Source organism: Scaptodrosophila lebanonensis, unplaced genomic scaffold (genome assembly GCF_003285725.1).
Source record: "Scaptodrosophila lebanonensis strain 11010-0011.00,11010-0021.00 unplaced genomic scaffold, SlebRS2 tig00000061-arrow-pilon, whole genome shotgun sequence".
NCBI classification, from domain to species: Eukaryota; Metazoa; Arthropoda; class Insecta; order Diptera; family Drosophilidae; genus Scaptodrosophila; species Scaptodrosophila lebanonensis.
In genome coordinates this window covers 1,678,469-1,694,193 of record NW_022060554.1, presented here as the reverse complement: position 1 = coordinate 1,694,193, position 15,725 = coordinate 1,678,469, and the positions used below count along the sequence as shown (strand labels likewise).

The following is a 15,725-nucleotide window of genomic DNA, read 5'->3' as shown; positions in this document are numbered from 1 at the left end:
AGATGTTCAATTCCATTTCCATCAATTTCAATGATGATTTCGGCTGATTTTTGATGAATTCACCCAAAGTTTCGATAGGACATACTGACACTTAAAACGCAATAACTTCACTTCCAATCGATGAAATGTCATGAAATTGGAAAATCGATAAAGATATCAGATTCTAACGCACCAGTCCACATATGCACCAGGGGGTGCAAGATTCAAAAAGTCCTGTTTACTTTCCTTTTTATATTTGGGCTTTAAATAAATTGATTTGTTCTTTTTATACTCTGTACATGAAATGTACAGAAGTATATTAGGTTTGCGGGAGCTGAAAAATGTAACAGGCAGAAGGAGGCGTGGCAGACCCCACAAACTATATATATTCTTGATCAGCATGACGAGACGAGTCGATCTAGCCCTGTCTGTCTGTCTGTCTGTCTGTCCGTCCGTATGAACACCTGGATCTCAGAGACTATAAGAGATAGAGATATCTCGGAGACTATAAGACCTAGGGACACCAAATTTTAATCCATGATGCCTTATGTGAATACGCAGAAAATATGTATTTTGGAATTTCCCTCCCGCCCCCCTCTCCCCAGCAAATTGTAACTCCCGTAATTCTTGGAATTTCAAACTCAAATTTGCAAATTCCCCCAGTTGGTAATTATGTGTCCGTTTCACTATGATAGACCGAAAGAAGAAGAACAAGAAATTATATCCATGAATATATTTCCTGTTGTTAATGTTGCTGTTTGGTTGACTGCAAACATGTTTACACAGAGACGAATAGAAGCGCATAGACATTCATTGTTTTATATACGTGCAATTATGTATACTATACACTCTATACGTGAGTTCGAATACCGAGAGCGATAAAATCGATAAACAATTCTTTTTAATTCTTTTAATTTTTTTAAATTTCTATAATTATTTTAAACATATGTACATAGTATTTCAAAGTCGGAACACCCGACTTTACCTTACAAACAAGTAGTTTGTAATTTTCTTAATTTTTATAACCTGTACCAGGAAGGTAAAACGCTATAGTAGTTTTGAAAGAATGTATGTAACACACAAAAGGAGTCCTGGCAGACCCCACAAAGTATATACATTCTTGTTCAATATGACAAGCCGATCGCAAGGACCTCAGAAAGTATAGGTGCTAGAATAAACAAAATAATAACTCAAAAGTAAAATTTTGATTAAATAATGCACGATGCATTTAAAAAATAATTTATGCATATGATCAATAAAAAAACTTCAATAAATCCAACTCAGTTCCATTTTAAGGCGAAATAGTGCGTTATAATAATGAACGTGTGGTCGACTTTGTATGGAAAAAACATACACCCTTGTTTATTATGATTGATTAAAGAAATTTATAGCCATTAATAAAAATGCTGCTTATGCTCTGCCTGCAGCTCTACTGGCAGCTGATGTTATTGTTTCTGCTGCTCCGACTTATTCTTGTATAGACGCATAAACACGATGATGAAAATGTATGCCGTTGAAACATAAACATATGTCTCCACGTATGTATTGAATATATTTTTTAAAATTTAATAAAATAATTAAATTTTTTAAAATTAATTTTAAAATTAAAACAAGAGAGAACGCTACAGTCGAGGAAGCCCGACAGTGTAATACCCTGTACCCAGATAAACTTCCGTCACTGAGTTATATGCGCCCATAGCAGCAGCAAAAAGAGGAAGAAGAACAGCGAACTTGTTGCTGCAGTTTGGGGGGGGGGGGGGGGGGGGGGGGGGGGGGCTGTACTGGCTTTGCTAAATTCAGGTTAAACAACGTCGATTTGTCGATTTTGTATAAATCCATCAGTAACGTTTGAAGAAAACTCCAGATTAGTGGAGGTTGAACGGCATTTAATAAAACCATGTGGGGAATCAGAGAAAATCGACTTACAATGATGTTGTATTTGAGATGCAATCATTTTTTCAAACATTTTTGGTATGATACGTCTCAACGCCTTGATCCCCTTCTTGAAAATGGGAGAGATAAATGATTCTTTCCATAGAGAGCGAAAATAAAAATTTGTAAGAGACCAATTATATAGTTTTAAGAGAGGGGGACATAGAGAAAAAGCACAGTATCTTAAAATACTGCTGGGTACCAGATCAGTGCCAGTGGAAAAAAAATTCTTCAGTGATTTTAAATTCTGGAGATCAGATTCTATTATTCTAGGGTTGCAGAAGATGGTTGAATGAGATATAGGGAATGGGTAAGGAGTTCATCTATTAGAGGTAGAGGAACTATAAGTGCTTTGGAAAATGTAGCGAAAATATTGGAAATGTCCCCAGTCGAATCCGCTTTTCGGCTATTCAAAAACATAGAAAGTGGTAAGGAGTGTGATTTGCGCTTTCAATTAACGAAATAATAAAAACGGCGGGGGTCATCACGAAACTTTAATCTGCAACGATTTAGATCTTTTTAGCATTCAGTGTTTACTAAATTAAATTTGGACCTAGTGATAGAATATTAAGAAAAGACTAAATTTGATTCACATTTTTCCCTTAAAATTATCGAAGGGCTTCATAGGGCACATATTTAGCTTGAAAATAATTTGAAGTGTCGGATGGTAGGGATCTTCGGGAGTGGAAAGAGGGTCGATAGTAGATACATTGTATCTTGAGCTATCATCCACAAATATGAAATCAATCATTTTAGCTCGGAAGTTTTTGAAACCGTTAATTTGGTTTAGAGAGAGGTCCAAGAGACCATATACGAAATCATTTTGAGTAGAAGGTAATAAATGAAGGGTAAGTTAAAGTTACCTAAAACAATAAAGTGATCATTATCACAAATAAGTGATAATATTTATTTCATTTCGGCTAAATGGTGCATATAAACATTAAGATCAGAGGAAGGGCTTATATACGAGCAAGAGATAAAAATCTATTGAGGCGGCAATTAATACACCTCCTCCACGACTTGGTCTATCAAGCCGGTGAATTATATAATTATTAACAAGAATTTCATCATTTGAATCATGACTACTAAGCCAAGTTTCAGAAAAAGCTATGATATCAGCGTCGAAAGAGGGAGGATGAACGCGACTTTTCTCTCCTTTCGTATTCGTGCACAATAGTTTGCTCAGACCAAATAACAGGATCTACAACCTTAGAAAATAGTGACTCAGGCAGATCAACCTTGAACGAGGAGTAGTTTCTATTCTGTTTAAAATTGAAGTTTCTAACAATTAACTCGGTTGTTTTCAGTAAGCAGAAGGTGGTTAGTAATGTGGAATTTCTCATCAAGTTTAGAGGTGTTCGGTAAGTATCGCTAAATAAAGATAGATTTATGGGGAGCAACTGTTTTCAATAATTCAGGCGCTACCATAACAGAAGAGGAGAAAATTGTGGACAAAGGATTTGGGTGGACAACATGAAGTTGCGATGCATTGCCATTAGCAACAACGGAAGGCATCTGATAGCAAGTTCGATGATTAAAATCATTAACAGGTGCTGCAGCTAGTTCCTTAGAGACATCAGCCGAATTTGACGGACGAATATCTGTTTGAGTATTGTTACACTGAGCCAATGAAACCTCCGCTGTAGCAATTGGAGCAGTTGTGGTAACATTAGTAGAAATTCGCTTTTCTGAATCGGCCACTAAATCTGTGCTAGTGGCAGTAGTGACAGAGGCACCAGGTAACAGAGGAGACGATGGTTGCTGTGGGCAAGAGATTCCATCGGAGTTCATTAAAGAGTTATCCGTTTGAAGGGACCGTGCAGGAGCATCAAACGTAGGCGACAATATGATAAAGTTTGGCGTAGTAGCTCGGTCAGGAACTGAAATTTGCAAAACGTTATTATTATCAGAATCCGTCAACGAGTTACGTTTATTCCTGTTCCTTCTATGAGATTTAGACCGCAGTTGTAATCCGTTAAAAAACGAGTCGAGAGCATTAAATTTGGAGGCCAACGATCTTTAATTATCATTTATATCCTTAAGTCCATTCCTGGTTTGCACCATGTTAGTTCGCATCACCATTTCCATAGGTCTGCAATCCGGACAAGTCCAATTGAGTCCCATGCGTAGCAAAATAAAATCAAGTACGCGTCCATTATGTCCTGCGCATTTAACATGCGACAAGTTATTGCAAAGCCAGCATGATAAAAACTGATCAGTTGCAATTTTGTTTTTAAACGCATAATTTTTTATGCAGCAGGTAAGCATAGCGACAATATGTGTTTGTCAGTGCAGTAGCTACACAGATGGCTGAAATGACAAGCAGAGTGGCCGTGTCTAGTCCACACGGTAGAAGAAGTATAGGCAGAGATGACAAAAAGCAAAAACAATCACGGGTGTTTGGTGTTTACGCGGTTAGCAGAGCTTTTAGATCGACTGGATTTGTGTTGTTGTTTACACGTCTGAACGCGTAACTGTTCCTGAGCACAGCGTATGCAAGACTATACAAGTATGTATGCAGAATGCAACAACAATCACACACATGCTGCACAAACAATATTAATTCTTGGGGAATGTCTTTCACGAGGCGATATTTAATAAAAACTCGAAATAAAATATAAATTCTTAAATTTTAAAATATTTGATTTTACCTCTCATGGTATTCGAACTCACGTAAAGGGTGTATAATTGCACATTTACAAAGCAATTGCGTCTGTAGGTCTATATGCATGTCTATGTCGAAAAAATAAAACAAACCTGCACAGCGTACACACATAACGCATCTTTGTGCAGAATTTGGTGTCTCTCGCTGTTATAGTCTCTGAGTTCCAGATGTTTATACGAACAGACAGACGAACAGCCGGACAGACAGTCGGAGAGACAGATCGACTGTATATTTTATATACAGAGTATTATAACTTAAACGTTTTCCAAAGGAACATAAAACTTACACAAAACGCAGCCAGCGACTAACATTATGTCTCTAGCTTGCACCGCTAGCAAATGCGAAATTGTTGGTAAGATTGTCGGCGACTCTTACCTAATATGCTGGTTGTGTAAGAATTTCGCGCATATCAAACGCGCCGGTTTTGGCTACAACGGGGGCCTGAATGACATTATTTCCAACAGAATTGGCTTAACGTGGTCTTGCGTTGCTTGTCGAAAAATAGAAGCTGAAATGCGCACCTTCATGAGGCAAACACGTACCAGGTTCATTGAAGTTCGGAAACAATTTTAAGCCCTAAATGAGAAATTCCTAACTTTTGAGTCGCAATTTCTCTGTCTCGAGCTCCTTAGTGATTCTCCTAAGAGGCACTCTGTGCCTCCCTTGAAATCTACCAACATTTGGGTTGTATTGATTGGTGCTTTCTGCAAACGACTAAAAATATAGAAATTGCGGTCCAAGCATTTTATCAAATATTATACTCTGCCGTTGATTTATTCGTACCTAACTACTTTTACTTCGTACAAGCCCCCCTGGTTCTCAAGACATGTATCCTTCCTCAAAAAAAAAAAAGAAGCCAGGCTTTATAAAAATATCAACAAACTGGTACTTCAGTCGATTTTCTCATCCGTCCGCTCCGATTTTCTGACTACATAACTCAATGTAAGGAGAACATTCGTAACGATCCCAAACAATTTTTCTCTTTCTTAACTCTAAAAGGAAAACAAGTGGCTATCCCTCCTCCTTTTATCTTAATACGACAAACGAAACCTCTACACTAAATATTTCTAATTTATTTGTCACCTTGCAACTATTCTTTAAGCTACCGATATCCACTATCAAACTATATTTCAGCTGGGCCTGACAAGATACCGAGCTGCATTATTAAACACTGCGCCGTAGCTTTGCCTAGCCCAATCACATGTCTCTACAACAAGTCAGCTTCCCAACGATATGGAAAGAATCCTACATCACCCAATTCATAAAAAAAGATAGGGGTATCGCTAAACTATCTGCCATACCCAAGCTTATGGAACAGTTAGTTACCTCTCAGCTGCAACATCATTGCAATTCCATAATCTCCTCATTTCAGCATGGTTTTTACCCCATAGGTCAACGTCTACTAACCTAATCGAGTTCATATCCCTCATACACCGCAGTTTTCAGAAAAAACATCAGGCTGACGTCATATTTACTGATTTCAGTAAAGCATTTGACTCAGTTAATCACGCTCTTCTGCTTTATAAACTCTCACTCCTTGGCTTCCCCCCGTATTTAGTAAGCTGGATCTCTTCATATATGTATACTAGCAGGTCTTGCCCGTCTTTGCTGGGCTAAGTAAAATGTGCTTGTAATTATAAGTTTATTTACTATATGATATTCTTCTTTCGACGCTCTCTAAAGTTTTTTAAAGAGTTCATTTTCCAAATAGCAAATATAGTACAATAAGTACTATGTATGGTTATACCTACATATGTACATATCTTCGTTACGCACCGGGCGGACTGCCAGTCCTGGCTTAACTGTGTGCTTCCTCAGCACGTTGTACGCACGGTCGAGTTGTCCCCAAAAAGTCCGACGCGGGACATTTAATTTGTATTTATAAATCGGGACGTCCCGCCAAAATTGGAGCGTTCGGCAACGCTGATATGTACATACATTTAAATTTTTCATGCAGGCGTTATCCGCCTATATACATACATACATACATATATAAGTATGTATTACATTTTTTAATTCAACACTAATTTGTGTCTTCAATTCCAAATATGATCGTTGTGAATGTAAAAGGTGTGTTTTTGCTTTTGTAAATCGCATGAATACACTCACAAAATAGGCTTAACGGTAAATGACTCTTAGATTTGTTCAGAATACATTTGTAGCGTTGTTAGCTAACACTAAAACGGTAAGTCGCTGTAAATATGCGATCAGCTGAGATGCTAGAGATGGGTATGTGTCGGATGCTCTATGTGCTAGAGCATCAAAACTATCTATAGTTGAATCCATCGATACAATCAATACTTCCATTGAAGTTTGAATGCAATTAACAGAAAATTTAAATAATAACATCTTATAATTTATTGAGATCAATTAGAACAAATCATATACAAACATACATATGTACATCTGCCCGCAACGCGAAACAGAATATGTGTAAGTCCGCTTTCGGCTTCTGCTTTACTATCGCTTACGCAGTCGTTGCCTAGCGACGGTAACAGTAAACTATTGGCATTTTGCTTTTGAAATTAATAGGCGTAAAAGATCAAAAAGAAAGAAGAAGCGCGAGCTAATGACTTGCAGTTGTTGTTGTTTTTCGTATTTGATTTGAATTTGATTTAAAACATTATTTTTTACAATCAAACAACAGTGCTCGATGGTCCAATGTATACATACATACATACATACGAATGTACATACATGCTATATATGTACGTACACAGGCATACATACATACATATGTATGTACATATGCATGCATGTTTCTCTTTACTTTTTCAACCGTACGTAGAGAACCGCACACCTGCATAGGGGTCATCCCTGTGATCACTAACACGGCGTCATCCGAAATCGTCCGGAAGCCGCTGCAGACGCGGAGTGCGCTCAGCCGATACGTTGCTACGAGGTCCCTGACGTAACTTTTCCTGGTTACCGCGGCTGCCCAAATTGGTGCCGCATATAACTTAATCGACTTCGTTACGCTTATCAGAAGTAATCTTCGTCCTTGCTTGGGCCCACGCATGTTGGCCATTATTCGCGACAGCGCCCGTGTTACCTCCGCAGCTTTCTTGTTTGTTTGCTCCAGATGTTCTCGAAAGCATAGCCGTGTATCCAACCTGACTCCAAGGTATGTAATGGAGCGCTTGGATGGAACTAGGAGACCTCCGATGCGAATGTGCACCTGTTCTACGGTTTTGCGACTGCTGATAAGCACAACCTCAGTTTTGCCAGCCGCCAGTTCGAAGCCAACCGTGGACAGCCAACTCATAATGGTTTCGATGCAGCGATTGCATGCATCTTCCACATCCCTCTTTCGCAACGCCTAACCCACTAGTTCCGTGCCATGCGGTAGCTGAAGGCGGAGAATTCCGTCGTACATGACGTTCCAAAGCAGCGGCCCTAAGACCGACCCCTGAGGAACTCCAGCGACGACATTAACGGTTTTGGTGCCTGATGTGCTGTGATATCTAAGTAAGCGATTGCTTAGGTAACTTCTAATGGAGCGTACTAAGTGCGATGGTACCCCCTGAGCTGCAAGTGCGTTGAGGATGCATCCCCAATTTGCCGAGTTGAACGCGTTTTTGACGTCGAGGGTCACCACAAGGCAGTATTCCTTTGATCCACATTTCCACCTGTTGCCTGATAACGCTTTAGATGCGATGTCCACCACTTTGCTGATTGCGTCAATCGTGGACCTCGTTTTCCTGAACCCGAATTGGTTTGGAGATAGGCCGATGGCTGCCTCGAGCCTCACGCACAGCAGTCTCTCCAGCACCTTACCGAATGAGTCCAGGAGACAAATCGGCCTGTCGACGAGGGTATTTCAGATGGCTTGCCAGGTTTTGGCAGCAGGACTAGGTTCTGCACCTTCCAGCAATCTAGGAATATTCCTTCTCTGACGCACTTTTCAAAGAAAGCGGCGAACGTCTCGGGGTGCATGCACAATGCCAGTTTGAGGGCGCGGTTCGGTATTGCGTCCGGACCCGGCGCTTTGTTGGGCTTCAGGCTGCGAGCGGCTAGTATCACTTCATCCGTCATGACGTCGTCAATGGTGGGCGATAGTGCGTCTGTGGTGGATATCAGCACTGGCGTCTCTGGTCTCGAGGGGAATAGAGTTGCGACAATCCGAGCGAGGTTCTCGGCATCCAGGGGTGCGTCGCGACCACCAGCATGAATGCGCTTTACTACCAGCTTGTACGCCTTCCTCCAGGGATCCTGTTCTGCGGAGTCGCACAACTCTAAAAAACATCTCTTCTTGCTTGCTCAGATAGCACTTTTCAGCAGTCGCCTAGACTCCCGGTAGGTATCCTGCCTGAGCGAGAACAAGGGCGAACCACGTGCTCTCTGGGCCCCTCTCCTTGCACTGATGCATGATGTGCGTAGTACTGCGATATCATTATTCCACCAGTAAACTGGAACGTGGTGGCGCCTGTACATCGAGCGTCTGACCATGCTGGCGTCGCATGCAGTACGAATTTGGGACGCGGCGTCTAGAGCCATGGTCTGCGGGTCCCCGGAGAGGCAAAAGCCACTGAGGGCTCTCGCAAATGAAGCTGGGCAGAATGACTCCAGCTTGTATGCCACGTTGTCGGGCGGTGGATTCGTAAAGTTGCGGGATGTATCGCCGACTGTAACTATGATGGCCACGTGGTCGCTTGCCGTGTAAGCAGTGCTTATAGTCCACTTGGTATGGCTGTGGAGGGAGCTGTTAGCGTACGTCAGGTCGATAATGGAACCGATGCCTGCCCTGCTGCTCACTTAGTATCGCCAGGGTGATGCTCTCCTCGTTGATTGTCTGCAGCAGCAGGTCCTGCGATGCGATGCAATGATTAAGGTTGAGCTGAAGGATCCTTAGCATCTTGTTTGTCTTACTCCTTGTATGCCGGACATTTGAAGCTGCCAGTGGCGCGGTCAGTCGATGGTAGACTCTTCTTTGCGCACAACAAGCATTTCGGGATTTTTGCGCAGCTTCTGGCTAGGTGCCCCTTTTCACCGCACCTGTAACAGGCATCTTTAAGGTCCTCTACGCTGTTACACCTTGCTGCCATGTGACCGAAACCAAGGCGCTTGTAGCAACGTGTTGGTCGGATAACTCCTCGGATGCGGCAGATAACCCATCCTACCCGTACTTTCCCTGTTTCTATCAGCACTCTTGCCCTCTCCACAGGGAGCGATAGTAAAGCTATCTGCTGTCCGCCGTTCACCTTGCGGATTGACTTTATTGCATCTGAACCGATGTTAAAGTCCTCTCCAATTGACCTGAGCGTTTCCAGAATCTCCTCTTTGGAGACCAGCCCGTCCAGATCCCGGAACTCCAGCTGGGTCTCCTCCACTAGCGTCTTGACTACAGCCATGCCCTGCAATGCCGCCTCCACAGCTTCGTGCAGCCTCCCAATGTCCATGACATGTCGCATCCGGCCTGGTAGGATTGCCATTTCCCTTCACTGCCTGTGCGAAGTCCTTCGGCAGGGTGACAGGGGCCTGGCCACTCGTAGTTTGCGATGCGGTGGCAGGCTTCTGGCTTCCCGCATCTTGTGTTTTTTTTGGCGGGGTAGCGCGCTGGGTGCTCCTGGGGTCTTTAAGCCTTTTCGGGATGCCCGTTTGAAGTTGGCTGGATGCTTTAGGCCAGGGCTCTGCTGTTTGTACGCCGATTTCGCTGTAGGACGGCTTCACTCCAATGCCTGACCAGTCTATCTTGCTGTATATCGAGCTATACAGCCTCAACATTTCTACAAACACCTCTTTGTCCTGCTGGTTGACGTGACGCTTATGTTGGCCTTCGAAAAGGCGGCAGACGGACTGCAAGTGGGTACCCAGCTCCTGCATCTCTGCCTGGGCGGCGGTTGGTTGGGCTGGAAGGCCGTTTGGCACCGTTTCTGCCGGCAGAGGTGAGACCGGTAAAGGCGTTGTAGACAATGTCTTTGCCAGAGGCGTTGAGAATGGCGCGTTTGGCGTGTATGCCGGCTCGGCTGAATTTGCTACACGCAAAGATGCTGCAGGTGAGCATAGTAGTGGAAAGCTCTGAAGGGCCACTGACGGTGGAGCTGACTTTGGTGGGGATCTGGCCACCAAGGACCTACGCGCGAAAGGGTTCACGCCGGTTACCATTTCATTGGTTTGTAGCCAAAGCTCGTCACCTAAGGTTGCCTGCGGATGGCCTTGCGAGAATGGGAGAGGCGCCTCCAAGTGGGACTTTGGTTGTGCTGTCCCGTTACCGCCCTGTATGGTACGGTATGATCCTTGCAATTGTTGCACCCCCGGTGGCTGGTCGGTGGGAGCCACCTTCTGCAGCCCATGCAGTTGTACGTCTGTCATCGAGGCAGGTTCTTAGCGACTTCCCTCGGTGCTCATGAATTTCTTCTTGACAGGATGGGGGATATCCCGTCCCTGCACGGTCGGCAGAGCCCCAATCAAGTACGCCGCCGATGCGGTAGGGGTTGGAATATAGCCCGTCCGGCCTTTGTACAACTCGCCTTAAACTCAGCCCCAAAACTTCCAGCTCCTAAAAGGCTGCACCGCGATTTGGGGTATAAAATGCGAATTGCCGAGTGATCCTAAAAGCATGCAGCACTAGTGCTGCAATTTTCTTGGCCGTGACCGCCCTCACGCCCTTAAAACACAAAATTTTCATTTGAAAAGGTGAATAAATATTAAAACTCCAATAATTCAAGCTCCACCATAAATTTCGAAAATCCGAGTATGCAGTTTATATTCTTTCATAGATTATAAAAATCAAATTTAAAGTTGATCGGTGCAGAAATGCAGAATTTTCAAACAAACTTTGGAGCTCGTTTTCCTCCCTTTGGAGCTTGAATTTTCCAGAATCCCTTCTTAGTGGGCACCTTCACTATGATAGGATCCTTGAGCCCAAATTTCAGCTTCATAGCTCTTGCCGTTTGGGCTGTGGGCTGTTGACGCAGTTTCCTTTTGTGCCCCATTTTTTTGCAGGAAAACTTTGGAGCCTGTTTTCCCCCTTTGGAGCTGGAATTTTCCAAAATCCCTTCTTAGTGGGCACCTACACTATGAAAGGATACTTGAGTCTAAATCTCGGCTTCCTAGCTCTTACCGTTTGGGCTGTGCGTTGATCACCAATCAGTCAGTCAGGACAAACTGTTTTATATATATAGAGATGTATCAGAACTCAACGCTCATTATATAAAAATGCACTATCCAAAATCGTTAACCTCTCATTTTTGGCATGCCCCATCATCTTAGTACCTTTTTGGTTGTCCTTTTTATAAATGAGGTAGTATTATATTCAAATGCCCTAATGTAAGCGATGACCTTTGATCTATCATCACATCTGAACCTTCAAACTGACCTAAATAAATTGCATTTGTAGTGTTATAATAACCTTCTGTCGCTTAACCTTTCGAAATGCAACTATATGACCTTCCACCGCTCTGCTGCCCATTTTGTTTCCTATACTCTTGGGAATTCTACTTTTAACCGAATAACCACGGTTAACGATCTTGGTGAACTTTTTGATAATAAATTATGTTTTAACAGCCATATTTTAGTTATTGTCACGAAAGCAAGAGGACTTCTTGCTTTTATCAAACGTTGGTCGAAAGAGTTTGACGTCCCGTACACTACGAAATCATTGTACATATCCTTGGTTCGCCCTATCTTGGAATATTGCTCAGGCGTCTGGAGCCCACAATACAATGAACAACAAATGTTGTTTGAATCCGTCCAAAAATAATTTTTACTGTTTGCTCTTCGGAGTCTAAATTGGGATCCGCACAGCCGCTTGCCTTCTTATAGATCCAGATTAAAACTAATAGACCTACCATCCGTACATCACCGTAGAATTTGTCCAGGAGTGGGTTACTCCTTCACAAGCTTCTTTCTTGTGATATAGATTCCCCTTTCCTTCTTAGCCTTGTAGACTTGGCAGTTCCCTTCAGATTTACTCGTGTATTTCGTACCCTTGGATTGCCTATTTGTAGATCTACCTTTGCTTCACATGAACCCTTTCGTGTGTTGTGTTCTAATTACAATTATTTTTCACGCAACATATCCTTCGAACACTCCATTAAGACTATTTCATCATTAATATACTTGCAACTTGATTCTGACAGTCTCTTATCCTATATTACTCTACTACTTGTTTCACTTGTTGAATTTGTGTACATTTAAACAAAAAACTAAAAATCTTTGTTTATTTTCTCTGCAGATTCTGTGTGAGCACCTAGAGGAGCAGAACATAGATGGATTTACTGACGCAATAAAGGATTATGACAGTATTTCACGCTTAGATCAATGGTATACTACAATCTTACTTAGAATTAAAAAGGCAGCAGACGAGGATCCCGACTTACGATAAAAACATTAAACATATGTAACAGTTAAAGTATAGTAAAATACTAACCTTACTAGCGTCAATATTAATTACAGTTTTAAATAAACCTCCTTTCGGTTTTCTATTTAGCCGGTCTTGAAGCGATACCCATATATTATATTAGAATATTATGATCATATACTAATAATAACCACATTAAAAATCGGCGGTCTGTAAGGCGTTACACATAAATCAAAATCACACTTTTCTTAAATTATGTAATACAACTGCTATTTTTACATAAAAGCTAATTCATAGAGCAATTAATGAAAGACCTCAAGATTATTCGGATCCAAATTTGTTTACATAAATAAACGATAAACTTAAACTGAACACACCAATTAAATAATCATAGCTCAATAAAAACCCCCTACATAAGTCCATACACATATGACGTGTTAACAACGCAAAGTAAAGAAGCCCATTTTGCCATTTATATATGATACTAGGCGACTGTGTTTTAATTCGCCGCAATACTCGGCTTTCTTTTTCTTAAATTTTTCGGTTTGATTTACTACCTCCTGAATGTATCTTAAATTATAAAAAAATAAAAATTTATTATTTAACACCTAAAAAAAGATTTATTATTATACTCTGTACATGAAATGTACAATGTATATTGGGTTTGCGGGAGCTGAAAATGTAACACGCAGAAGAAGGCGTGGCAGACCCCACAAAGTATATATATATTCTTTATCTACATGACGAGACGAGTCGATCTAGCCCTGTCCGTCTGTCCGTATGAACACCTGGATCTCAGAGACTGTGAGAGGTAGAGACACCAAACTTTGCACAAAAATGCGTTATGTGTTCGCTGTGCAAGTTTATTTTATTTTTTTGATTCCCCCCCACTTCACCCTATGGGGGTTTTCCCGATTTTCCATTCGTATAATCGCCTATATCTCGGACACTATAAGAACTAGGGACACCAAAGTCCCAGGTGCCTTATATGAATACGCAGAAAATGTGTATTTTGGAATTCCCCTCCTTCACCCCTCTCCCTCGCAATTAGTGATTATCCATAATTCCCGCGTTTCTTGGAATTTTTCATTGAAATTTGGAAAATACCTCAGTTAATGATTATGAGTCTGTATGCTAAGTTTCATCATGATAGGCCGATTTAACAGGAAGTTATAGCCATATACGTATGCATGACCAAGCAGTGCCCGCAGCTGTTGTTGTTGTTACTGCTTTGCACAGGCACACGAGACATACACACACATACACGCATAATTATTCTACACATATGTACAGAGTATTTCAAAGTCGGGACACCCGACTTTAGCTTCTCTACTTGTTTTTACATATAATACATGTATTTCAAAAAATTTAAAAATCAAAGAAATGTTTTCTTACCGTTTCATAATTATGAAACAAGTTGTTTTAAAGGGACTTTTTGATTTTAGGCAGAGCTTGCAAATAACTGTTAACCGTTTTTCCCTTTGAGGTCTACTCACGAACATAACCGAAAACCTGTACTCTCCACAAAAAAGGAAAATTAAAAAAAATTTTTCATTTAAATTAAATTATTAAAAAGAATTGAATTAATTATTTAAATTAATAAAGAAAATTTATTTAATACATACATAGAAGACATGTTTATGTACAGATTTAACCAAAGCAGCAACAACAACTATGTTGCGGGCAGAGTTGCAGGCAGCGCATGGGCCGCGATTTTATTTATGGCTGTAACTTTCTTCAGAATTGATCTATCATGACGAAACTTGGCACACGGACACATAAGCACTAACTGGATGTAACTACCAAAATTGGTTTCTGAGCAGAACACTTCATTTGTCTTTGTTATAGCCTGTACCCAAAGGGTGAAAGGCTATACTAGTTTTGTGCGCATGTATGTAACACACAGAAGGAGGCGTTGCAGACCCCACAAAGTATATATATTATTGATCAGGGTGACAAGCCGAGTCGATATAGCCATGTCCGTCCGTCCGTCTGTCCATCCGTCCGTCTGTCCGCCCGTCCGTCTGTATGAGCGCAAGGATCTCAGAAGGTACAAGAGCTAGAATTACCAAACTTGGCATCCAGGTTCCCCTAAGCCCTAGGCAGGTCAAGTTTGTTTTTTTTTTATTTTGATACACCCTCTTCTTATAACTTCCGTAATTCTTGGAATTTTGAAATCAATTACATCCAGTTAGTGCTTATGTGTCCGTGTGCCAAGTTTCATCATGATAGGTCAATTCTGAAGAAAGTTATAGCTATAAGTAAAATCGCTGCTCATGCGCTGCCTGCAGCTCTGCTGGCAGCGCTGCCCGCAGCTGTTGTTGATGTTGCTGCTTTGGTTCAACTTTGTGCTGCATGCATACACGCATATAAACACGCATAGGTACTTGATGTAAATGTATGCTGTTAAACTGAACATAAACATGTATTCTAATTGAATTTAATTAATTCATTCATTTTTTTTAATAATTAAATTTTTTTTTAATTTTTCTTTTTTGTGGAGAGTACAGGCTATTTTACCGTCGGGCTTGCTCGACTGTAGCGTTCTATCTTGTTTTATGCTCGTTTAATGAACATACAGAGAGCAATCCGATTGACAGTTTATATTTTGAGAATCAGTAGACGAACCGAAAATTTAAATGCTCAGCCCAAACGCTCAGTAATTCACACACACACATACACACACACACACAAAACCCGTTACACACACTTCAAGTTAATGAAATAATTATTAATAATAGTAAAATAATAAAAGTAATGTATCAAAGGGATAATAATTATTTATTATTTATTCTGCGTTGAGCTTAACAACTAATAACGAATTTCTTTATGTTTATGGCTATAACT

At 41.1% G+C, this 15,725-nt stretch overlaps 1 protein-coding gene across 2 annotated transcripts in view; it reads left to right on the top strand.

Moving 5' to 3' along the window:
* The window catches only part of LOC115624724 (alpha-soluble NSF attachment protein), a 74,202-nt gene extending 61,184 nt beyond the window's left edge, over positions 1-13,018 (top strand). Inside the window, exon 4 of one of the 2 annotated variants that reach the window (XM_030519547.1) lies at positions 12,753-13,018. In XM_030519547.1, the coding sequence (XP_030375407.1) occupies positions 12,753-12,902 (150 nt within the window). In that variant the 3' untranslated portion in view covers positions 12,903-13,018. The remainder of the gene's footprint in view (positions 1-12,752) is intronic. The other variant, XM_030519546.1, reaches the window with a different exon arrangement.
* The last annotated feature ends 2,707 nt before the right edge of the window (positions 13,019-15,725 follow it).